This window comes from Rhinopithecus roxellana, chromosome 8 (genome assembly GCF_007565055.1).
Source record: "Rhinopithecus roxellana isolate Shanxi Qingling chromosome 8, ASM756505v1, whole genome shotgun sequence".
Lineage (NCBI taxonomy): Eukaryota > Metazoa > Chordata > Mammalia > Primates > Cercopithecidae > Rhinopithecus > Rhinopithecus roxellana.
Window position 1 is genome coordinate 46,988,252 of NC_044556.1, and position 24,726 is coordinate 47,012,977.

General features: G+C 43.3%; 1 protein-coding gene across 4 annotated transcripts in view; it reads right to left on the reverse strand.

Moving 5' to 3' along the window:
* Positions 1-24,726, reverse strand: part of RPRD2 (regulation of nuclear pre-mRNA domain containing 2) — a 123,657-nt gene that overhangs the window by 9,330 nt on the left and 89,601 nt on the right. For 3 of the 4 annotated variants that reach the window (XM_010387266.2, XM_010387265.2, XM_010387264.2), the window contains 4 exons: positions 22,306-22,481; positions 11,638-11,920; positions 8,207-8,464; positions 3,466-3,666 (listed from right to left, as the gene is read on the reverse strand). In XM_010387266.2, coding sequence (XP_010385568.1) covers positions 3,466-3,666; positions 8,207-8,464; positions 11,638-11,920; positions 22,306-22,481 — 918 coding nt within the window. The remainder of the gene's footprint in view (positions 1-3,465; positions 3,667-8,206; positions 8,465-11,637; positions 11,921-22,305; positions 22,482-24,726) is intronic. The other variant, XM_030935761.1, reaches the window with a different exon arrangement.

A 24,726-nucleotide genomic window follows, 5' to 3' on the forward strand; every position in this document is an offset into this window, starting at 1 on the left:
CTCTTTAATCATAACAAGTCATACTCTGCTCCTTTGCCCACTGAAGTCTCTCTTTTTTTTTTGAGATGGAGTTTTGCTCTTGTTGCCCAGGCCAGCTCACTGCAACCTCTGCCTTCGGGTTCAAGCGATTCTCCTGCCTCAGCCTCCCAAGTAATTGGGGTTACAGGCGCGAGCCACCACGCCCAGCTAATTTTTTGTATTTTTTGTATTTTTTTTTTGGAAAGACAGGTTTACCCAGTTGGCCAGGCTGGTCTTGAACTCCTGACCTCAGGTGATCCACCCCTCCCCAAAGTGCTGGAATTACAGGCATGACCCACCACACTGGGCCTGAAGTCTCTCTCTTTTGTGTTGTAAATCCGTCAATACCTAGGGCTGTGGATGACACAATCAGAACAAAGTTCTGGGATTTCGTTAACAGTTTTTGAGGAAATACATCTATTTAAGTTGCTAGATACAATCCTTTTAAAAGTCAAAGAGAATTCCACATTCCATAAGGAACCGAGTTCTGTTCAAATTTTGCCTCATCAGAAAATCCACATAGGCCAGGCGTGGTGGTTCACACCTGTAATCCCAGCACTTCGGAAGGTTGCAGTGAGCCGAGATCACACCACTGCACTCCAGCCTGGGCAACAGGGAAAGCCCCCATCTCAAAAACAAACAAACAAACAAACAAATAAATAAATAAAAAGGGAGAAAGCATGAACATGTCAAACTCTCAAATTGTCCCTGATATTAGTAGTACACAACATGTGGTGCAATCATCATCAATTCTTTATTGCTGATGCCAATAGATAGGGGCTGTGGATTATTAATAACACTTAGTTCTGTGTAACAAAATTCTTCTGTATCTCAAGACAAAGCTCACTATAATATGCTTGAATGATCCACTTACATAACAGTTTAGGAAACTGTTTTATACCATTCCTTTCGTAGAGAGCAGGGTTTCTCAACCTCAGCACTACTGACACTTTGGGCTAGATAATTCTTTATTGTTGGGGGCTGTCTCACACATTGTAGGATATTTAGGAGCATCCTCCTAAAGGCATCCTCCTAAGTAGCAGCCCTACCATTACCCCAGTTGAGACAACTAAAAAGGTCTCCAGATAATGCCAAGTGTCCTCCCTGGAGGCCTTTGGTTGAGACTACTGATACAGAGTAAATCACTACGCTGAATATACCATCCTGGTATTTGTAATTCATTTTGTAATTATATTACGGTACTTAAAAAGGGTTTTGTTGGTATCTGGAGTGTAAGAGAGTAGAGAGTAGGAAAGATTTATGAAAAAAAGGTTAGAAACAATCAGTGTCATGCACAAAACATAATTAGTACAGCTGAACAGAAAGGGTCAAATGAGAGAGATTATAGGTAGTTGAAAACAAAAATACTACATCTAAGACTCTAGTGATCCTCCTGCCTTAGCCCCCTGAGTAGCTGGAACTACAGGCATGCACCACTATGCCCAGCTTATTTATTTATTTTTATTTTTTTATTTTTTTTGAGACGGAGTCTTGCTCTACCGCCCAGGCTGGAGTGCAGTGGCCGGATCTCAGCTCACTGCAAGCTCCACCTCCCGGGTTTACGCCATTCTCCTGCCTCAGCCTCCCGAGTAGCTGGGACTACAGGCGCCCGCCACCTCGCCCGGCTAGTTTTTTGTATTTTTTAGTAGAGACGGGGTTTCACGGTGTTAGCCAGGATGGTCTCGATCTCCTGACCTCGTGATCCGCCCGTCTCGGCCTCCCAAAGTGCTGGGATTACAGGCTTGAGCCACCGCGCCCGGCCTATTTATTTATTTATTTTTTTTGAGACGGAGTCTTGTTCTTTCGCCCAGGCTGGAGTGCAGTGGCATGATCTCTGCTCACTGCAACCTCCGCCTCCTGGGTTTACACTATTCTCCTGCCTCAGCCTCCCAAGTAGCTGGGACTACAGGTGCCCGCAACAACATCCGTCTAATTTTTTGTATTTTTAATAGAGTCAGGGTTTCACTGTGTTAGCCAGGATGGTCTTGATCTCCTGACCTCGTGATCTGCCCACCTCGGCCTCCCAAAGTGCTGGGATTACACACATGAGCCATTGCGCCTGGCGCTAATGTTTAATTCTGTTGTAGAGACAGGGTTTCACTATGTTCCCGAAGCGTCATAAAAAAATTTTTTTTTTTTTTGGGAGACTGAGTCTTGCTCTGTCGCCCATGCTGGAGTGCAGTGTCGTGATCCCGGCTCATGTGATCTCAGCACACCTACATGTGTGCGTCACCACACCCAGCTAATTTTCATATTTTCAGTAGAGACGGCATTTCACCATGTTGGCCAGGCTGGTCTTGAACTGATGACCTTAGGCGAGGAGCCTCCCAAAGTGCTGCGATTACAGGTGTGAGCGACTGCGGCTGGCCAAATTTTTTGATAATAGATGGACCTTTCCTATTGTCTTTAGCTTTGGTTAACATTAAAATTAATAAAACTCAACATATATAAACCTATATTAAAAGCTGGGACTAATGCAGCCCCTAGGGTGTCATGATGTTGGTGAAATAATACTGAACTCCAGTCAAGAAATCTGGCTTTCAGTCTCGGTTCATATTGAATAGAAAGGTATGTGACCATAAGCAGGTCTTACCACCTTACTGAGTCTTAGTTTCCTTACTTGAAAAGTAAGGGATTAGACTAGATAATGCTTAGTCTCTTTCAGCTTTGACATTTTATAATTCTTCAGATGTCCGCTCACAGATGATAAACATAAAAAGAATAGGATGGGCGCAGTGGCTCACGCCTGTAATCCTGGCACTTTGGGAGGCTGAGGTGGGCAGACTGCCTGAGGTCAGGAGTTCGAGGCCAGCCTGGCCCAACATAATGAAAGCCCGTCTCTACTAAAAATACAAAAATTAGATGGACGTGGTGGCGGGTGCCTGTAATCCTAGCTACTTGGGAGGCTGAGGTTGCAGTGAGCCGAGAGTGGGCCATTGCTCTCCAGCATGGGCGACAAGAGTGAAATTCCATCTCAAAAAAAAAAAAAAAAAAAAGAAGAATGACCACCAGGCATGGTGGCTCACGCCTATAATCCCAGCACTTTGGGATGCTGGGGTGGGTAGATCACCTGAGGTCAGGAGTTGGAGACCAACCTGGCCAACATGGAGAAACCCCATCTCTACTAAAAATACAAAAATTAGCCAGGCATGGTGGTGCAGGTCTGTAATCCCAGCTGCTAGGGAGGCTGAGGCAGGAGAATCACTTGAACCAGGAGGTGGAGGTTGCAGTGAGCCGAGATTGCTCCACTGCACACCAGCTGGGCAACAGAGTGAGACTCCATCTCAAAAATAAAAAATAATTTAAAAAATAAATAAATAAAAATAATAATGAATTAACTGTGTTATACATTTTATGGCTCTGGATTCCTCAGAAATGGAATCCAGGATTAATTTAAGCCAGAGACAAACATTCACAATTCGAGTCCCTCTGGCACATGTCAGTTACCTTGCAGTGCAGGGGCTGACTGTGTCTGGGTTTTGGAAAGTGCAGACAGAATGCTCTCTGGGGTGATCTCCACCTTGGAGAGGATATTTGCCAGAGGGTTGTGAGATGTTGTCGTGGCAGGTGCAGGTGTTTTCAGGCCACTGGTGAGGTTGCTGGGGCTGGTGGGAGTTCCTGGAGAAGGTCTTGATGCAGGACTGACCCCTGGTGGCAGAAAGATGAACTCAAGAAAATGCAATTCAAAATGACTTCAATTCCCCATACTTTCCACTCACTTCAATGAGTTTGATATAATTAACAGGAATTCTTCTGTGGTTGATCCACAAATGGTCCATCATAACATGACATGTACAAAAAAAAAAAATCTGAAAAGATTAAGATTATCTCCTTTTACTTGGAACACCATTAAAACAAACAAGTATTGGCCGGGCGAGGTGGCTCACACTTGTAACCCCAGCACTTTGAGAAGCCGAGGCAGTCGGATCACCTGAGGTCAGAAGTTTGAGACCAGCCAACCAACATGGGGAAACCCCATCTCTACTAAAAATAAAAAATTAGCCGGGTGTGGTGGCAGGCGCCTGTAATCCCAGCTACTTGGAAGGCTGAGGCAGGAGGTGAACCCAGGAGGTAGAGGTTGCGGTGAGACAAGAGTTGAGACAGAGTGAGACTCCGTCTCAAAAAAACAAACAAGTATTAAGTGATTTGCATAGTTTTGAGAGCCCCAATATTTCTTATTTATTTTTAAAAAACAGAAACAGGGTCTTGCTATGTTGCCCCGTGTGGTCTTGAACTCTTGACTTCAAGTGATCCTCCCACCTTGGCTTTCCAAAATGCTGGCAATTAACGGCGTGTGCCGCCACACCTGGACAATATTTCTTTTTTCTCCACCAAATGGCACCTACAGCTTAGAGCACTGTAGGTACTCAATAAATACTGCTGGCTGACTGGACGCTGAGAGCCACTACAGTTGTATAACTCAGTCACTGCATAATTTTATGTGACTGGTAAATTATGTGCTTTTTTTTTCTTTTGTGGGGGGGACAGAGTCTCGTTCTGTCACCCAGACTGGAGTGCAGTGGCGTAATCTCAGCTCACTGCAAGCTCCGCCTCCTGGGTTCACGCCATTCTCCTGCCTCAGCCTCCCGAGCAGCTGGGACTACAGGCGCCCGCCACCACGTCCGGCTAATTTTTTGTATTTTTAGTAGAGACGGGGTTTCACCGTGTTAGCCAGGGTGGTCTCGATCTCCTGACCTCGTGATCCACCCGCCTCGGCCTCCCAAAGTGCTGGGATTACAGGCGTGAGTCACTGCGCCCGGCAGTTATGTGCTTTTGAAACAGCTTTTTTTTTTTTTTTTTTTTTTTGAGACGGAGTCTCGCTCTGTCGCCCAGGCTGGAGTGCAGTGGCTGGATCTCAGCTCACTGCAAGCTCCGCCTCCCGGGTTTACGCCATTCTCTCGCCTCAGCCTCCCGAGTAGCTGGGACTACAGGCGCCCGCCACCTCGCCCGGCTAGTTTTTTGTATTTTTTAGTAGAGACGGGGTTTCACCGTGTTAGCCAGGATGGTCTCGATCTCCTGACCTCGTGATCCGCCCGTCTCGGCCTCCCAAAGTGCTGGGATTACAGGCTTGAGCCACCGCGCCCGGCCTGAAACAGCTTTTAAAATGAGATTATTTAAGAAATTTCCTTTATATTTTTACATTTTAAAACACTGGGTTGATCTTTAACTGGAAATAAAATATATAAAGAGAAAAACATTTGATATTTAAAAAAAGATAAAAAAATATGAACAGATATTTCACAAAGAAACATAAGTGATAAGCAAAGGAAAAAAATTTTTAACATCTTTCATAGAAGAAATGGAAATTAAACAACTTTTTAAGGTTGGATTTGTAGACTCCACAAGGCAAGTAACTGGAGAAGGTAAGGAACAACAGAAACTTTCATGTATTAGTCATATAAAATAGCACTTTTTTGGATATCAATTTAGTCATAATATATTAAAAGACTTTATTTATTTTTATTTAGTTTTTGAGATGTGGTCTCACTGTGTTGCTCAGGCTGGAGTGCAGTGGCTATTCACAGGCGTGGTCACAGTGAACTACACAGCCTGGAATTCCTGGCTTCAAATGATCCTCCTGCCTTTGCCTCCCGAGTAGCTGGGACTACACGGTATCCCACCATGGCTGGCAAAATTTATTTAAAAAATTTCGGGCTGGGTGCAGTGGCTCAAGATTGTAATCCCAACATTTTAGGAGGCCAAGATGGGAGGAACGCTTGAGCCCAGGAGTTCAAGATCAGCCTGGATAACATAGTAAGATGCTGTCTCTATCAAAAAACCCACAAAACGTAGCCAGATGTGTTGGCGTACACCTGTGGTCTCAGCTACTCAACGGCTCAGGTGGGAGGATCACTTGAACCCGTAAGTTTGAGGTTACAGTGAGCCATGATTGCACCACTGCACTCCAGCCTGGGTGACGGAGTGAAACCTTGTTTCAAAATAAATAAATAAACAGCCGGGCATGGTGGCTCACGCCTGTAATCCCAGCACTGTGGGAGGCTGAGGCGGGCGGATCATGAGGTTAGGAGATCGAGACCATCCTGGCTAACACAGTGAAACCTTGTCTCTACTAAAAATACAAAAAATTAGCTGGGCGTGGTGGTGGGCGCCTGTAGTCCCAGCTACTCTGGAGGCTGAGGCAGGAGAAGGGCGTGAACCCGGGAGGCGGAGCTTGCAGTGAGCTGAGATTGTGCCACTGCACTCCAGCAGTCTGGGGGACAGAGCGAGACTCTTTCTCAAAAAAAATAAAAAATAATTAACAAAATTACATTAAAAAGTGTTATATACTTAGCTCTTTCAAAGGGTTATTCATAAAATTTTTATCATTTACAGTATTTTTTTTTTTTTGAGACAGAGTCTTGCTCTGTCGCCCAGGCTGGAGTGCAGTGGCTTGATCCTGGCTCACTGCAACCTCTGCCTTCTGGGTTCAAATGATACTCATGCCTCAGCCTTCTGAGTAGCTGGGATTACAGGTATGTGCCACCACAGCTGGCTAATTTTTTCTTTTTTTTGAGACGCAGTCTTGCTCAGTCGCCCAGGCTGAAGTGTAGTGGTGTGATCTTGGCTCACTGCAACCTCCGCCTCCCAGGTTCAAGCGATTGTCCTGCCTCAGCCTCCCAGGTAGCTGGGACTACAAGCGCATGCCACCATGCCCGGCTAAATTTTGTATTTTTAGTAGACAGGGTTTCACCAAGTTGGCCAGGCTGGTCTCGAACTCCTGACTTCAGCTGATCCACCTGCCTTGGCTTCCCAAAGTGCTGGGATTACAGGCGTGAACCACCACGCCTGGCCTAATTTTTGTTTTTTTAGTAGAGATGGGGTTTTGCGAAGTTGTCCAGGTTGGTCTCGAACTCCTGGCCTCAAGTGATCCACCTGCCTCCATCTCCCAAAGTGGTGGGATTGCAGGCGTGAGCCACCACACCTGGCCCTACAGTATTCTTCATAACAGTAAAAAACTGGAAACATACTAAGTGCCTAATAATAAAGGATTAGATAAGTTACCAAATGCTATGCAGCTATTAAAAATGATGTAGATAAATATTTAATGATTCATAAAAACAGTCAAGATATGTAATTAACTTTTAAATAGCTAGTTTTGAAACAGTATATGCAACATACTTAAATTACTTTTTAAAAAATTGTTACAAATATTTAATTCTCCAAAATATTCATATACACATATACTTTTAAGGGTAAACACAAGTGGTTCCTTTGGGGTAACAGGATTATAGATATTTATTAAAATTTTTTTTTCATTTTTCATTTTTTATTTAGAGATAGGGTCTCACTATATTGCCAAGGCTGGTCTCAAGCTCCTGGCCTCAGGTAATCTACCATCTCGGCCTCCCAAAGTGCTGGGATTACAGGCATGAGCCACCACACCTGGCCTAGATATTTACTTCATTCTCTTTGCTTATTTTCTAATTTTTCTATAATGACCCATTATTGGATTGTTTTATTTTTTAATTTAACAACTAATTTAGCTGGGTGCACTGGCTCACGCCTATAATCCCAGCACTTTGAGAGGCCAAGATGGGTGGATCACCTGAGGTCAGGAGTTCAAGACCAATCTGGCTAACATGGTGAAATCCCATTTCTACCAAAAATACAAAACTAGCCGGGCATGGTGGCACATGCCTGTAATCCTAGCTATTTGGGAGGCTGAGGCAGAATTGCTTGAACCTGGGAGATGGAGGCTGCAGTGAGCTGAGTTTGCACCATTGCACTCCAGCCTGGGTAACACGACTGAAACTCTATCTAAAAAAAAAAAAAAAATTAATTAAAAAAAAAAATCAATGACAGACCGGGCACTGTGACTCATGCCTGTAATCCCAGCACTTTGAGAGGCCGAGGGTGGGTGTATCACCTGAGGTCAGGAGTTCGAGACCAGCCTGGCCAACTTGGTGAAACCCCGTCTCTATTGAAAACACAAAAATTAGCCGGGTGTGGTGGCAGGTGCCAGTAATCCCAGCTACTTGGGAGGCTGAGGCAGGAGAATCACTTAAACCCAGGAGGCAGAGGTTGCAGTGAGCCAAGATTGCACCACTGTCCTCCTGCCTGGGAGACAGAGTAAGACTCTGTCTAAACAACAACAGCAACAACTACAACAACTCTCCCCAAAACAGATTATGATTCAATTTAAAAAGATGGAAACTAATTTTTTATCCTCTTTACTGGGCTTACTTACCAGTATTTTTCATGACTGACGTCAAACTGCTAAGGATGGAACTGATCTTTGCCAGATCCACATTAGCCAGGTTTGGCAAAGCCAATGCTGGGGAAGGGGAAAGAGAAGTATTCACAGGCTTTGGAAGAGGTGGAGTTGCTGTCATGGTCACAGGCACTGGGGTACATGAAGAGGCCTTTGAGATATTTTCTGTTGGCTTTGTAGGTACAGAAGTGGATACAGCTGACTTCTCTGCAGGTTTTTCCTTCCTGTCCTCAACTGTTTCAACAAAGAAAAGAGATATTACATCCTACTACTTTCCAGACTTTGCTTCCTATATGAAATAACATGTCCTAATATTTCTGGATTTGGGGGCAAAGGCACTACTTTAGAGAAAACGACGACTCACTTCATGCTTTTTTGAAAAAGTCATACTCTTTGTAATTTATGATAATTCCCACCTTTAATATCTGCTTAAAAGCAATTTCCAGCTAGGGACAATGGCTCACATGGGGTCAGGATTTTGAGACCAGCCTGGTCAACATGGTGAAACCCTGCCTCCACAGAAAATACAAAAAATTAGCTGGGTGTGGTGGCAGGCATCTATAATCCCAGCTACTACAGAGGCTGCGACACAAGAATCGCTTGAACCCAGGAGGCAGAGGTTGCAATAAGCCGAGATTGCACCACTGCACTCCAGCCTGGGCAACAAAGCGAGACTCCTGTCTCAAAAAAAAAAAAACAAAAAACAAGAAAAAAAGCAATTTCCAGGATTTATCTTGTATCTTACTTTTCAGTGATTCCTTTGCATTTTCTTAGTATTTTTGTGTTAAATTTGTACAATTGAAGAAGTATGTTATTAACCTGAGAACTTTCCAAGAACTTCTGTTCTTAGAAACAGAACCTCTACAGTATTCACTGTATTTTCCTCTGGCTTCCTGAAATTGCCCTATTGGGGGGTGCAATCAGGCACTAACTAATTTGAAACTACAACGTTTTAACTCTTGATCACCTTGAATAATTCTTTTTAATGTTTTAAAGGCTATATCAATAATGCATTAAATTCAACAGGAGTCAAATTATCTAATAAGATTTATAAAGGCTGGGGATACAAGAGAAACAATTCACCAATTCAGGTTGTTTCTGAAAGTGTGATTAACAAACTGACTTTGGAATTCTTGATGGTTAAAAGTGACAGAGAATAAGGAATTCCAGTATAAGTGACCCCTCATCCCAAAACAGTGCTATTTAACATGAATACAATTTAAGCCACATATGCCACATATGTAAGTTTAAATTTTCCAGCAGCCAAATTAAAAAAAAAAAGAACCAGGGCCAGGCATGGTGGCTCAAGTCCACCTCCCAGCACTTTGAGAAGCTGCGGCGGGCGGATCACTTGAGGTCAGGAGTTTGAGACCAGCCTGCCCAACATGGAGAAAATTCGTCTCTACTAAACATACAAAAAATAGCCAGGTGTGGTGGTATGCACCTAAAATCAGTCCTAGCTACTCGGGAGGCTGTGGCAGCAGAATCGTTTGAACCCGGGAGATGGAGGTTGCAATGAACTGAGATTGCCCAACTGCACTCCAGCCTGGGTAACAGAGGGAGACTCTCTCTCTTTTAAAAACAAACAAATAAAAAGAAACATGTAATTAAAAAATCTATTTTATCCATCCTAATATATCCCAAATATTTTCATTTCAGTGTTATAAATATAAAAATTATTAATGAGATATTTTAAGCCTGGCGCGGTGGCTCACGCTTGTAATCCCAGCACTTGGGGAGGCTGAGGCAGGCGGATCACCTGAGGTTGGGAGTTCAAGACCACCCTGACCAACACGGAGAAACCCTGTCTCTACTAAAAATACAAAATTAGCCCAGTGTGGTGGCACATGCCTGTAATCCAAAATGATATTTAAAAAATCGTAGCTTTCTCCACCTCAAGCCAGCTAGGATTAATAATAGTTACCATCGGTATCAACCAACCATATCTAGCATTCCTACACGTCTGCACCCATGCCTTTTTCAAAGCCATACTATTCATCTGCTCTGGGTCTATTATTCACAACCTAAACAACGAACAAGACATTCGAAAAATAGGGGGGCTATTTAAAACAATACCCCTTACCTCAACTTCTCTAACCATCGGTAGCCTAGCACTTACAGGCATACCATTTCTTACAGGTTTTTACTCCAAAGATCTTATCATCGAAACCGCAAACACATCATATACCAACGCCTGAGCCCTGTCTATCACTCTTATTGCTACTTCCCTAACAAGCGCCTACAGCACTCGAACTATTAATCCCAGGTGCTCGGGAGGCTGAGGCAGGAGAATTACTTGAACCCAGGAGGCGGAGGTTGCGGTGAGCCGGAGATCGCACCACTGCACTCCAGCCTGGGCAACAAGAGCAAAACTCCGTCTCAAAAAAAAAAAAAAAAAAAAAAAAAAAAGATATTTTAACTCTTTGGGAGAGTATTAAGTTTTTGCCACCGTGCTCGGCCTAGTTTCTGGACTCCAATGTGTCTGTTTTTTTTTTTTTTTTTTTTTTTTTTTTTTTTTTTGGGGAGACAGGGTCTCTCTCTGTCATCTAGGCTGAGTGCAGTGACATGATCTTGGCTCACTGCAACCTCTGCCTCCCAGGCTCAAGTGATTCTCCTGCCTCAACCTTTCCAGCAGCTGGGACTATAGACACATGCCGCCACGCTTGACTAATTTTTATATTTTTTGTAGAGAAGGGGTTTCGCTATGTTTCCCAGGCTGGTCTCAAACTCCTGGACTCAAGCAATCTGCCCACCTCACCGTCACAAAGTGCTGAGATTACAGGCATGAGCCACTATACCTGGCCTCAATGTGTATTTTATATTTACAGCACGTCTCAAGTTGGACAATCTTCATTTCAAATGCTTAGCCACAGGTAGCTAGTAGCTACTTTCCCCACACCATCTCCCCAAGATGGAGTCTCGCTCTGTCACCTGCCTGGAGTGCAATGGCATGATTTCAGCTCACTGCAACCTCTGCCTCTCAGGTTCAAGCGATTCTCTTGCCTCAGTCTCCCTTGTAGCTGGAATTACAGGTACCTGCCACCACACCCGGATAATTTTTGTATTTTTAGGAAAGACAGGGTTACACCATGTTGGCTAGGGTGGTCTTGAACTCCTGACCTCAGGTGATCCGCCTGCCTCGGCCTCCCAAAGTGCTGGGATTACAGGCATGAGCCACCGCCCATGGCCTAGTAGCTACCATTTTAACAATGCAGATAACGAGCAATGATTCTTAACACATTTGGCATATCAAATCCTCAACAACTGCTCTAGAGACTATAATGCTACCTTGGTGGTCTATCTTTTAAGAAATGAACTATCTTTTAATACCTGCCTGTGACGTATTCATTGTTGGGAAGGCAAAACAGATAAGGAATAAGTTGTCTATTAATCACATAAGGACATACCAATGATTTTTGACCCATCATCTTCCACATCTGAGAGTTCCATGTCTTCCACATCACGATTATCTGTCACGGGTTCAGGTGTGGCAGATTTCTCACTCTCCATGGTTGGTGACCGGGATTCCTCACCTCCCATTCCCTGAAAAGGAGACTCAGAACCAGTCGGGGAGGGAGCATCCATGCTTGGGGAAGGAACTGGTGATTCTTCAGGATCTGGAAGGGTTGACTTCAATTGATCCAACTTCTTCTTTAAATTGTTTACTCGGTTAGCAAAGGTTTTATATGCCTAAAAGAGAAAAAAGGAGTTTACTCCTTGGAAAAAGACCAAAAAGTTAGTCTCACTTTGTCACCCAGGCTAGAGTATAGTGGCATGATCTCAGTTCACTGCAACCTCCGCCTCCTGGGCTAAAGTGATCCTTCCAAGTAGCTGGATCCACAGGAACACATCACCATGCCTGGCTAATTTTTGTACTTTTAGTAGAGATGGGGTTTCACCATGTTGGCCAGGCTGGTCTCGAACTCCTGGCCTCAAGTGATCCACACGCCTCAGCCTCCCAAAGTGCTGGGATTACAGGCTTAAGCCACCGTGCTTGGCCGCCCCCCTCTTTTTTTTTAAATAAAATTTTATTTTCTTAAATGAGAGATGAGGTCCTGCTATGTTATCCAGGCTAGCCTTGAACTCCAGGGCTCAAGTGATCCTCCCACCTCAGCCTCCCAAAATGCTAGGATTGCAGGCATACACTACCATCTCTGGCCACCCATTTTGACTGATTAGATTTTCTGATTATTATTAACCACGTACATTGCTGGCACAAAACAAGATAATATATCATCTGTCAAGCATGCAGGAGTTTCTAATTTCTGCTTTTTATACTCCCTAAGTGAGTATTACCGTCCACACAGTTGCCTGAGTTAGAAACCTAGCAGTTATCTGTATTTTCTATTCCCTTGCTCCTGTTTATCTATCCAACCAACCAATATTTATTGAAAACCTAAATGTATCTTCTAGGTACTGGAGATACAGCAAGAAATGAGACAGACCAAAAAATAATAATAATAATAATCAAATCCAAAAATAAAACAAAGCCTGGGAGGTCAAAGGCTATTGTTTTAAAAAACAGGGGCTGGGTCTGGTGGTTCATGTCTGTAATCTCAGCACTTTGGGAGGCTGAGGCAAGGAGGATCACTTGAAGCCAGGATTTCAAGACCAGCCTGGGCAACACAGTGAGATTCTGTCTCTACAAAAAAATAAAAAATTAGCTGTGCATGGTAGCATGTGCCTGTAGTCCCAGCTGCCTGTAGTGCCAGCTACTCAGAGGGCTGAGGTAGGAGGACTGCTTGAGCCCAGGAGGTCAGGGCTGCAGTGAGCAGTGATCACACCACTGCACTCCAGCTTGGGTGACAAAGAGAGACCCTATCTCAAAACAAAAATACAATTTGTTGTAAAAGAAGTTTTAGGTGTTAGAAAATCATTACAAAGATAGTTCCTATATACCCTATATCCAATTTTCCCTATTATTAACATCTAATATTAGTATGATACATTTGTCACATTAATGAACCAATATTGATAATTATGAAAAGTCCATACTTTAGATTTCCTCAGGTTTTTTTTTTTTTTTTTTTACCTAATGTCCTTTTCTAACCTAGGATCCCATCCAAGATACCACAGAACATTTAATAGTCATGTCTCCTTTCTCCTTAGACTCCTCTTGTTTGTGACACTTTGCTGGATTTTCTTTTTTATTTTGAGACGGAGTCTTGGCCCGGCGCGGTGGCTCAAGCCTGTAATCCCAGCACTTTGGGAGGCCGAGACGGGCGGATCACGAGGTCAGGAGATTGAGACCATCCTGGCTAACACGGTGAAACCCCGTCTCTACTAAAAAATACAAAAAACTAGCCGGGCGAGGTGGCAGGTGCCTGTAGTCCCAGCTACTCGGGAGGCTGAGGCAGGAGAATGGCGTAAACCCGGGAGGCGGAGCTTGCAGTGAGCTGAGATCCGATCACTGCACTCCAGCCCGGGCGACAGAGCGAGACTCCGTCTCAAAAAAAAAAAAAAAAAGAGAGAGACGGAGTCTTGCTCTGTCACCCAGGCTGGAGCGGAGTGGCGCGGTCTTGACTCACTGCAACCTCTGCCTCCCGGGTTCAAGTGATTCCCTTGCCTCTTGAGTAGCTGGGATTACAGGCGCGCACCCTCACGCCTGGCTAATATTTGTATTTTTAGTAGAGACAGCGTTTCACCATGTTGGCCAGGCTGGTATTGAACTGCTGACCTTGTGATCCGCCCGCCTCGGCTTCCCAAAGTGCTGGGATTACAGGCATGAGCCACCGTGCCCGGCCTGGACTTTCACTGGTTTTGATGATCTTGACTGTTTTCAACAGTACTGGTCAGGTATTTTGTAGATTGTCAAATGAGATTTGACTGATATTTTTCTCATGGCTAGACTGGGGTAAAAAGTTTTTCGGCGGAAGGCCACAGAGGTAAATTGTTACTGTGATCACACCGTATCAAGGGCACATACAATCAATATGACTTTCCACTGTTGATGTTAATACTGACCACTTGGCTTAATTCCTATAGATGTCCTGATGGTCTTAATTGCTAATGTTTTAAAGTTATCTTTTGAATTTTTCATTTTTTGAGAGTCAATGACCATTAGATTGTGTTATTTTGTTTTGTAAATTCAAGAACGTTTATTTTATTTTATTTTACTTCAGACAAGGTCTCGCTCTATCACACAGGCTGGAGTGTAGTGGCACGATCATAGCTCACTGCAACCTCCGCCTTCCGGGTTCAAGTGATCCTCCTACCTCAGTCCTCCAAGTAGCTGGGACTACAGGCACACACCACGACTCCTGGCTAATTTTTGTATTTTTTGTAGAGACAAGATTTCACCATGTTGGCTAGGTTGATCTCGAACTCCTGACCTCAGGTGATCTGCCTGCCCCAGCCTCCCAAAGTGCTGGGATTATATCTGTGAGCCACTGTGCCCAGCCAAGAAGCATTATTTTTAAAAAGATACGAACACATTAGACTCTAGCTTTTTGGTTTTGATATAACTGAGTAGCTTATAGTAGACTAATGCTCTCATCAAGAACAAGTAGAAAAGCCAGATACATAGACACACTTGTTTGAATGTACTGGAGAGTGCTAAGGCTACCAAAAACTAAGTGGCAAATACTATCAGAGGGAAAGCATGGAGAGCTAAGCTGACATTATTTTCTCTTAGGGTTCTGCTGATTCTGGGGAGCTAGGCAAGAAGCTGAGAATTAAGGCAAAAAGGACAAGAGAGGGCCACTATTAAAGAGGAAAAAGCAGAGTTTTTAACAGTCTTGCTGATCTTAACAGGCAAAAATTAGAGACCTGAAAGGCCAAGATTCTTATGAAAGAGGAAAGAGAGAACTGGCTCAACAATTTTTCCTTCATGATATTTGCTGAATTCTGAGCTGCTTGAAAGGGAAGAAGCCAAGCAGAACATCTTCGAAAAAGCAGTGGTCTCATGGTGATGAGGAAACAAGGACTAGAGAGTTTAAATCATGCCATGGAGAAGGGGGCTTAATGGTCATTCCAGGCTCTCTGTGGGAAAAATCTACATTCCAGAAGCAGGGCTTGCTCAAACTGCAATTCAGCCTCAAGTCAGTTAGGTTTCAGATTTAATTAATATGATCAGCCTCAACATCTGCCTAGCAAAAGAAGGGTGAACTGTCTCTGGAGGGAGAAAAATCATCCAGAGACTCCATAATATTTTAATGTTCAGCATTCAATAAAAAATTAGCAGACATGCTAAGAGATAGGTCTAAATAGCTAAAAAGAAAATGCAGACACTACATTAGCAACTACCTCTGGGCACAAAACAAAACAAAACAAAACAAAAACACCAAACACCACGAATATACCCATAACAGGTGAAGCCAATATTGGAACTATATGACAAAACCCAAACAGCTATGATTAATATGCTCATGAAAATAGTGAAAAATTTCTTTCCCTTCCTTTGTGAACAATTCAGTCCTAAACTCATTAGCTGGAGCTGAGGGAAAAAACTCAGTGGCTTAGAGGGAATGGACCCAAAAATGAGAAAAATGTCTGCATAGGAGGGAGGAATTGCAAAGGATGCTGGAGTATAAGCAGGATAAAAAGAAAATCCATAAAGGTGGCTGGAGAGAGATGGAAGTGCTGGGAGACTGGCCACAACTGATTAAGTAAAAATATTAAGGCCAGGCACGGTGGCTCATGCCTGTAATCCCAGCACTTTGGAGGCCAAGGCAGGCAGATCATGAGGTCAGGAGTTCAAGACCAGCCTGACCAATATGGTGAAACCTCGACTCTATTAAAATACAAAAATTAGCTGGGCATGGTGGCATGCGCCTGTAGTCCTAGCTACTCAGGAGGCTGAGGCAGGAGAATCGTTTGAACCTGGTAGGCAGAGGCTGCAGTGAGCCAAGATTGTGCCACCGCACTCCAGCCAGGGTGACAGCACGAGGCTCCATCTCGGGAAAAAAAAAGAAAAAAGTAAATATATTGAAGACAGGGAGCAAGGCTTTACACTGTTAGAAAAGCAATTAGAAGTGTAAAAAGGCGGGGACAGTGGCTCACGCCTGTAATCTCAGCACTTTGGGAGGTAGAGGCGGGTGGATCACCTGAGGTCAGGAGTTTAAGACCAGCCTGGCCAACACGGTGAAACCCCATCACTGCTAAAAATACAAAATTAGCCGGGCATGGTGGCGAATGCCTGTAATCCCAGCTACTTGGGAGGCTGAGGTAGGAGAATTGCTTAAACCTGGGAGGCAGAGGTTGCAGTGAGCCAAAATTGTGCCACTGCACTCTAGCCTGAGGAACAGGAGCGAAAGTTCGTCTTACAAATAAATAAATAAATAAATAAAGGGACATGTCAAAAGAACACAGAAAGGAGCTCACATTGACCAAATCTTTGTCAATCTGAGCATCAACGTAAATATTAGCAGTAATGAATTAAAACAGTGAGTAAATAGGATTCAAGTCCATTCATATAAATAAATGAATACATCGAAAGTCTGGTAAGGAACAAGATATTTACATAGTTTCAAAATACTTCCTCACAAACACTCATTAATTGGTATATTAGTTTCTTAGGGCAGTGGTTAATTAAGTACTACAAAATGAGTGGCTTAAAACAATAGAAATTTATTGTCTCTGAAGGCTAGTGGTTCAAAATTAAGATGTCAGCAGGCTGCGCTCTCTCTGACACTGGGAAGAATTCTTTCCTGCGATTTCCTGGTTTCTGGTGGTGCCCATCAATCCTTGATGTTCTTGGCTTGTAGCTGCATCGCTCCAATATCTGCTTATGTTGTCACATGATGTTCTCCTTGTGCTTCTGTCCAGTTTTCCAGTTTCTCTCTTTTTTTTTTTTTTTTTTTTTGAGACAGAGTCTTGCTGTCTTGCCCAGGTTGGAGTGCAATGGTGTGATCTCGGCTCACTGCAACCTCTGCCTCCTGGGTTCAGGTGATTCTCCTGCCTCAAACTCCCAAGTAGCTGGGATTACAGGTGCCCGCCACCATGCCTGGCTAATTTTTACTATTTTTAGTATAGACAGGGTTTTACCATATTGGCCAGGTTCATCTTGAATTCCTGACCTCAAGGGATCTGTCTGCCTCGGCCTCCCAAAGTGCTGGGATTACAGGTGTGAGCCACTGCACCCAGCCAGTTTCCCTCTTCTTATATGGACACCAGTTATACTGGATGATTAAGGCCCACCCCAGTGAACTCATTTTAACTTGATTATATCAGCAAAGACCCTATTTCCAAATAAGGCCACATTCACATGTACTGGAGGTTAGGGCTTCAACACATCTTTTTGGGGTGCATAATTTAACCCATAACAATTACCAAGGGAAAACTTTATAATGGACAAACCTGGAAGATGCCACATTAATCAGAATATCAAGGGGAACATTCCAGGTAGTGAGATAAACCAAACTTGTATGCCATCTGACGAGACGAAACATGAAGAACACAGAATCACTTTTGTGATATTCCTTCTAAAGATGCATAATCTCAATCTGATCACAAAGAAATATCAAATAAACTCAAACTGGGAAACATTACACAAAATATTTGACTTGTAATCTTCAAACACATTTAGGTCATGAAAATCAAGGAGACAGCTAAGCAACTGTTTCAGATCAAAGGAAAATAAAGAGATGACAACCGAATGCAACTTGTGATTCTGGATAGCATATTTTCCTATAAAAACTGGCCAATTTGAATAGGTTCTGAGGATTAGATTATAAGTGTGTCAAAGTATCAACTAATTTCCTGATTATATAACTACAACTGGAGGGGCACGATGGCTCATGCCTGTAATCCCAGCACTTTAAGAGGCTGAGGCAGGTGGATCACCTGAGGTCAGGAGTTTGAGACCACAGTCTGGCTAATACGGCAAAACCCCGTCTCTACTAAAAATACAAAAATTGGCCGGCGTGGTGGTGGGCGCCTGTAGTTCCACCTACTCGGGAGGCTGAGGCAGGAGAATTGCTTGAACCCAGGAGGCGGGGGTTGCAGTGAGCTGAGATTGCGCCACTGCACTCTAGCCTGGGTGACACAGTGAGACTCGTCTCTAAATTGAAGTGGCAATTCTAGAACCAAAAAGTAAACCAACTAAGAATAGATGGGTTTAACCATAGATAAGATTCAACAGAAACTATATATATATATATTTTTTTTTTTTTGAGACGGACTCTCACTCTGTCTCCCAGGCTGGAGTGCAGTGGTGCGATCTTGGCTCACTGCAAGCTCCGCCTCCCGGGTTCACGGTATTCTCCTGCCTCAGCCTCCCGAGTAGCTGGAACTACAGGACCCTGCCACCACGCCCGACTAATTTTTTTGTATTTTTTAGTAGAGACAGGGTTTCACCGTGTTAGCCAGGATGGTCTCGATCTCCTGACCTCGTGATCCGCCCGCCTCGGCCTCCCAAAGTGGTGGGATTACAGGCGTGAGCCACCGTGCCCAGCCTAACAGAATAAAATATTAATGAATTACAAGACTAGTTAGTAGAATATCTAGAAGGGAGCAGAGAGAGAAATAAAAGATAGAAAATTCAGAAAGGACTAAAAAAAGGCATTTGGAACACAACAATGAGATCTAATATACATACTAATGTGAGTTCCAAGAGGAGAGGAGGGAGATGAAACAGAAACAATAATTGAGATCAACAGTTGAGAATTTTTGAAAATTTATAAAAAACATGAAGCCATGTTATGGGTGAATTATCTCTCTCTGCACCCCCTGACTCATATGTTGAAGTCCTCACCCCTAGAACCCCAGAATTATTTGAAGACAGGATTTCTACAGAGGTAATCAAGTTAAGTGAGGTCATCAGGATGGGCCCTAATCTAATCTGACTGGTATCCTTATAAAAAGATGAAATCTGGGAGATGGAAGGAGGGAGAAAGAAGGAGGGAGGGAGAGGAAAGGAGGGAGGAAAAGGGAAGGAGAAAGGAAGAGAGGAAGAGAGAGTACATGCAAGCAAAACAGGAGATAAAACAGAATCTAAAAATTATTTGATTAATAAAAAAAAGCAGAAAAGGAGTAACAAAGAAAAGGACACACAGGAAAAATAGAAAGATGGTAGACTTAAACCCAAGCATATCAATAAGTAGACTAAACACCACAAAGTCAAAGATTTTCAGACTAGATAAAAAATAAATAAATAAATAAAACTAAAACAAGATCCAATTATATGCTGTTTGCAAAAGATATACTTAAATATAAAAAATCATGAGATGCAACTTATAAGGAAATTTACTGTATTAAATGTATACATGTCCTAAAAATCAACCTGCTTATCCATTAGTCAATTCAGGGTTGCGCGGGGTAGAAAATAAATGATCTAAGACATCTTAATTTATTTTTCCTTTTCTCTCTTCTTTTAATGTACAGAAGGGTCTCACTATGTTGCCCAAACTAATCTTGAACTCCTGGCCTCAAGTGATCTTCCTACCTCAGCCTCCCAAAGTGTTGGAATTACAAGCATGAGCCACTGTGCCCAGGCTAAGACGTTTCTAAACATAAGGACAGACAAAATTTCTCTCTCACAAACACTTTTTTTGGGAAATTAGTTGAGAATGCTCCAGTACAATGAGAGAAACCAAGAAAAAAAGACATGGAATCTGGAAAATAGAGGACTCAACTCAGGACAACAGTTAAGAGCTATTTCAGCCTGAGACTTAGAGAATAACCTAAACTGGGGACAGGGAGTGAAAATTCAGGTAGGGAGGTCCCAGGGGAAAAGGGAATTCAGAATAGCTGATGTGACAGAGAATTTAAAAAGTCTATGCAAGGGCAAACAAAGAGAAAACAAAACTCTAGGAAAAAACCAAAACTTCTAGTACAACTATAGTTACCACAAAACCTTGCAATGAACAATGTTTACAGAGTTATAATGTAAGCTTTTAAAAAAATTGTTTTCGAACCTTTAGAGTAGCAAAGAAGAATTAAGTATGATTACAGAATAGAATGTAAATATTACCAACTTTGACAATACAGAAGTAAATATAGTTGGCTGGGCACGGTGGCTGATGCCTATGGTCCTGTCCCTTTGAGAGGCCGAGGCAGGTGGATCACTTGAGGCCAGGAGTTCAAGACGAGCCTGTCCAACACGGTGAAACCCTGTCTCTACTAAAAAAACAAAAATTAGCCAGGCATGATGGCATGCGCCTGTAATCCCAGCTACTCGGGAGGCTGAGGCAGGAGAATCACTTGAACCCAGGAGGCGGAGGTTGCAGTGAGGCCAAGAGAGTGCCACTGCACTCCAGCCTGGGTGACAGAGCGAGACTCCATCTCAAAAAAAAAAAGTAAATATAGTTGATTGAAGTTGGAAAACTGAAGGGTAGATAGATGAAAACTAATGGGAGCAAATAGGGATGCTACTACCCAAATTTTACGAAGTAGGGAGTCTAGTGTTAATGGTCAAAAAATAGTAAATATAGTCCTTTAATTTATAGATAACAGATTTAAAACAATCATACAATAAAATTGGGAGGAGAAAGGTGGGTGAGTATAAGCTAAATCCAATCTGTCGTATCAAGAAGTTAACAGCTATTTCTAAAATAGGATAAATCAAGAAAGAACAATATAGGCAAATCATTTACATGTATGGAAGCAAATGCCAGAAAAAAAAAAGCAAATGCATTAAAAGGGATCACTTCGGTGGCCGGGCGCGGTGGCTCAAGCCTGTAATCCCAGCACTTTGGGAGACCGAGACGGGCGGATCACGAGGTCAGGAGATCGAGACCCTCCTGGCTAACACGGTGAAACCCCGTCTCTACTAAAAAATACAAAAAGCTAGCCGGGCGAGGTGGTGGGCGCCTGTAGTCCCAGCTACTCCGGAGGCTGAGGCAGGAGAATGGCATAAACCCGGGAGGCGGAGCTTGCAGTGAGCTGAGATCCCCAGCCACTGCACTCCAGCCCTGGCGACAGAGAGACTCCGTCTCAAAAGAAAAAAAAACAAAAACAAAAAAAAACAAAAAAAAAAAAAACAAAGGGATCACTTCTAGGAAGTAGGATTGGTGGGACCTACAGTACCATATACTTTCATGACCATACACAGTGATTAAAACTTAAAAAAAAAACACGGTGAAACCCCGTCTCTACTAAAAATACAAAAACTAGCCAGGCGAGGTGGCGGGCGCCTATAGTCTCAGCTACTCGGGAGGCTGAGGCAGGAGAATGGCGTAAACCCGGGAGGCGGAGCTTGCAGTGAGCTGAGATCCGGCCACTGCACTCCAGCCTGGGCGACAGGGCGAGACTCCGCCTCAGAAAAAAAAAAAGAAAAAAAAAAAAAAAAACTTAAAAAAAAAATTCATTATGAAACAGTTTCTTTCAGAGGTCATTAGACACATGCCCACTTATTACCTCTCTCCCTTTCTTGGGGGAATAAAAAGAAGTTCCCTGGTTGGGCGCAGTGGCTCACGCCTGTAATCCCAGCACTTTGGGAGGCTGAGGCGGGCGGATCACCTGAGGTCAGGAGTTTGAGACCAGCCTGACCAACATGGAGAAACCCCATCTCTACTAAACATACAAAATTAGCCAGGCACGATGGTACATGCCTGTAATCCCAGCTACTCAGCAGGGCTAAGGCAGGATAATTGCTTGAACCTGGGAGGCGGAGGTTGAGGCGGGCTGAGATCGCACCACTGCACTCCAGCCTGGGCAACAAGAGCGAAACTCTGTTTCAAAAAAAAAAAAAAAAAAAAAAACAGACCCAGGTCTTATTCTACCACCACCACTCACTAGCTATATTACCTTATACAAGGTTACTAATCCTCGTAATTTCTTCTTCTTCTTTTTTTTTTTTTTTTGAGACGGGTCTCACTCTTGTTGGCCAGGCTGGGCTGCAGTGACATGATCACACCTCACTGCAGCCTGAGATCACACCCAGCTAATTTCTGTACTTTTTTGCTAGCCACAGGGTTTCACTATGTTGCCCAGGCTGGTCTCAAAGTCCTGGACTCAAGCAATCCTCCTGCCTCAGCCTCCCAAAGTGCTGGGATTAAAACATCTATCCCAAAAGTAATTTCTTCATCTGCGATGAGATAAAAAATGCTTATTCTAACAGTTAGATAATGCATGTTAATAATCTCTGAAACATAGTAACAAGCATTCAGTATAAGACAGCTTTAATTATTACTTACATTGGCCACCACTTTTACTTCTTTGTATTGTGCTTCATAGAAAATTCCAGCATTTTCCAGTGCTTCTGTTAATGAGGGTCCATTTTTCACCTGCTTATCTAATCCATTCACAAATTCTTCCAGCTTGGAGCTTGCCTCTTCAAATTCTTTGGAGAACTTCTTCCCACCTGTTTTATCTAAAATGACATGGGAAGTATTCGTTTCAGGATAAAAAAAAAAAAAATTTAGTCTTTTGACTTTTCAAGAAAACCTCTCTTTGTGAACATACTCTTGCTGCCTTACTGTGCAATACTCTTAGTTTCATAGTTTTATCTCTTTTTTTCTCTTTTTTTTTTTTGAGATGGAGTCTCGCTCTGTCACCTAGGCTAGAGTGCAGTGGCGCGATCTCGGCTCACTGCAAGCTCTGCCTCCCAGGTTCACGCCATTCTCCTGCCTCAGCCTGTAGCTGGGACTACAGGCGCCCGCTACCATGCCCGGCTAATTTTTTGTATTTTTAGTGGAGATGGGGTTTCACTGTGTAAGCCAGGATGGTCTCGATCTCCTGACCTCGTGATCTGCCTGCCTCGGCCTCCCAAAGTGCTGGGATTACAGGCATGAGCCACCGCACCTGGCCTAACAATTTTATCTTAAAGAAGCTTCTCCAAATTACAAAATCACAAAACAGATTATTAAAATTCTTTACAAAACAGACTCATGTGAACCTGCTAGAGTGAAGGCACTTGTAATTAAGGTAAAGAAAAGAAAGTTCAACTAAAAGAGTTTGCTGATTACTTATTTTCTTCACAAATTGGATTCTACACTGCTACTTACTTAGGAATAACAGAATGAAGCTCAATTCTATTCACTTATACCATAACTTTTGCATTACAGAAGGCAGTAAGATGTTATCTCTTGGCCGGGCGCGGTGGCTCAAGCCTGTAATCCCAGCACTTTGGGAGGCCGAGACGGGCGGATCACGAGGTCAGGAGATCGAGACCATCCTGGCTAACACGGTGAAACCCCGTCTCTACTAAAAAATACAAAAAAAAACTAGCCGGGCGAGGTGGCAGCGCCTGTAGTCCCAGCTACTCGGGAGGCTGAGGCAGGAGAATGGCGTAAACCCGGGAGGCGGAGCTTGCAGTGAGCTGAGATCCGGCCACTGCACTCCAGCCTGGGCGACAGAGCGAGACTCCGTCTAAAAAAAAAAAAAAAAAAAAAAAAGATGTTATCTCTTAAACAAGAAAAGTAACGTTCAGAAAAGTAAAAATAAAGTGACCTCTGTATGCACACAATAAAAGTTATTCTTTCCTATCTGAAAAAGATTCATGATAATTCAGTACATCTACTTCTTTCCCAGTGGCTGGCAGAATATGGCTTTGGATGTGAGTATAAATTTTGGCTTTGCCTCTTATCAGTTGTGTAACTTGGGCAAGCTACTAATCTCCTTACAAGACCTCAGATTTCTCATGTGATAAAACAGAGATTTTTAGCATGTTTTCTGTTATGAGGATTGAATTAGATAATATATGTTAAATTAATTATTTGTTTAAAAAAAGTTTTCTTTTTCTTTTTTTTTGAGAAGGAGTCTCGCTCTGTCACCCAGGCTGGAGTGCAGTGGCCAGATCTCAGCTCACTGCAAACTCCGCCTCCCGGGTTTACGCCATTCTCCTGCCTCAGCCTCCCCAGTAGCTGGGACTACAGGCACCCGCCACCTCGCCTGGCTAGTTTTTTGTATTTTTTTTAGTAGAGACGGGGTTTCACCGTGTTAGCCAGGATGGTCTCGATCTCCTGACCTCGTGATCCGCCCGCCTCGGCCTCCCAAAGTGCTGGGATTACAGGCTTGAGCCACGGCGCCCGGCCAAAAAAATGTTTTCTTTAGAGATGGTCTCTTCTGTCACCCAGGCCGGAGTGCAGTGGCATGATCACAGTTCACTATAGCCTCGACCTCCTGGGGTCAAACAATCTGCTTCCCTCAGCCTCCCGAGCAGCTAGGACTACAGGTGTGTCCCCAAGCACATTAATTTTTTAATTTTTTTGTAGAGGCAGGGTCTCATTATGTTGCCCAGGCTAGTCTCAAACACCTGGTCTCAAGCAATCCACCTGCCCTGGCTTCCCAAAGAGTTGAGAATATAGGCACTGTGTCTGGTCTGCTAAATTTAAAGTATGGTACAGGAATAAAATTGGTGCCAAAATTAATAGCTAGTAGTCATTTACTTATTATTTCAAAAATATTCATCAAATATCTATTATGTGCCAAGCATTGCTCTAGGTGCCAGGGTATAGCAATGAACAAATCAATATAATTTCTGCCTTCATGAGGCTTACATTATAATAAATTATTAGTATGATTTACAATTTACAATGCAAGGAAAAGAGATGGTCTAACTAGATTTTATGAGGCATTAGAGTAACTTCATTGAAGAGCATACCCATACCAAGTAA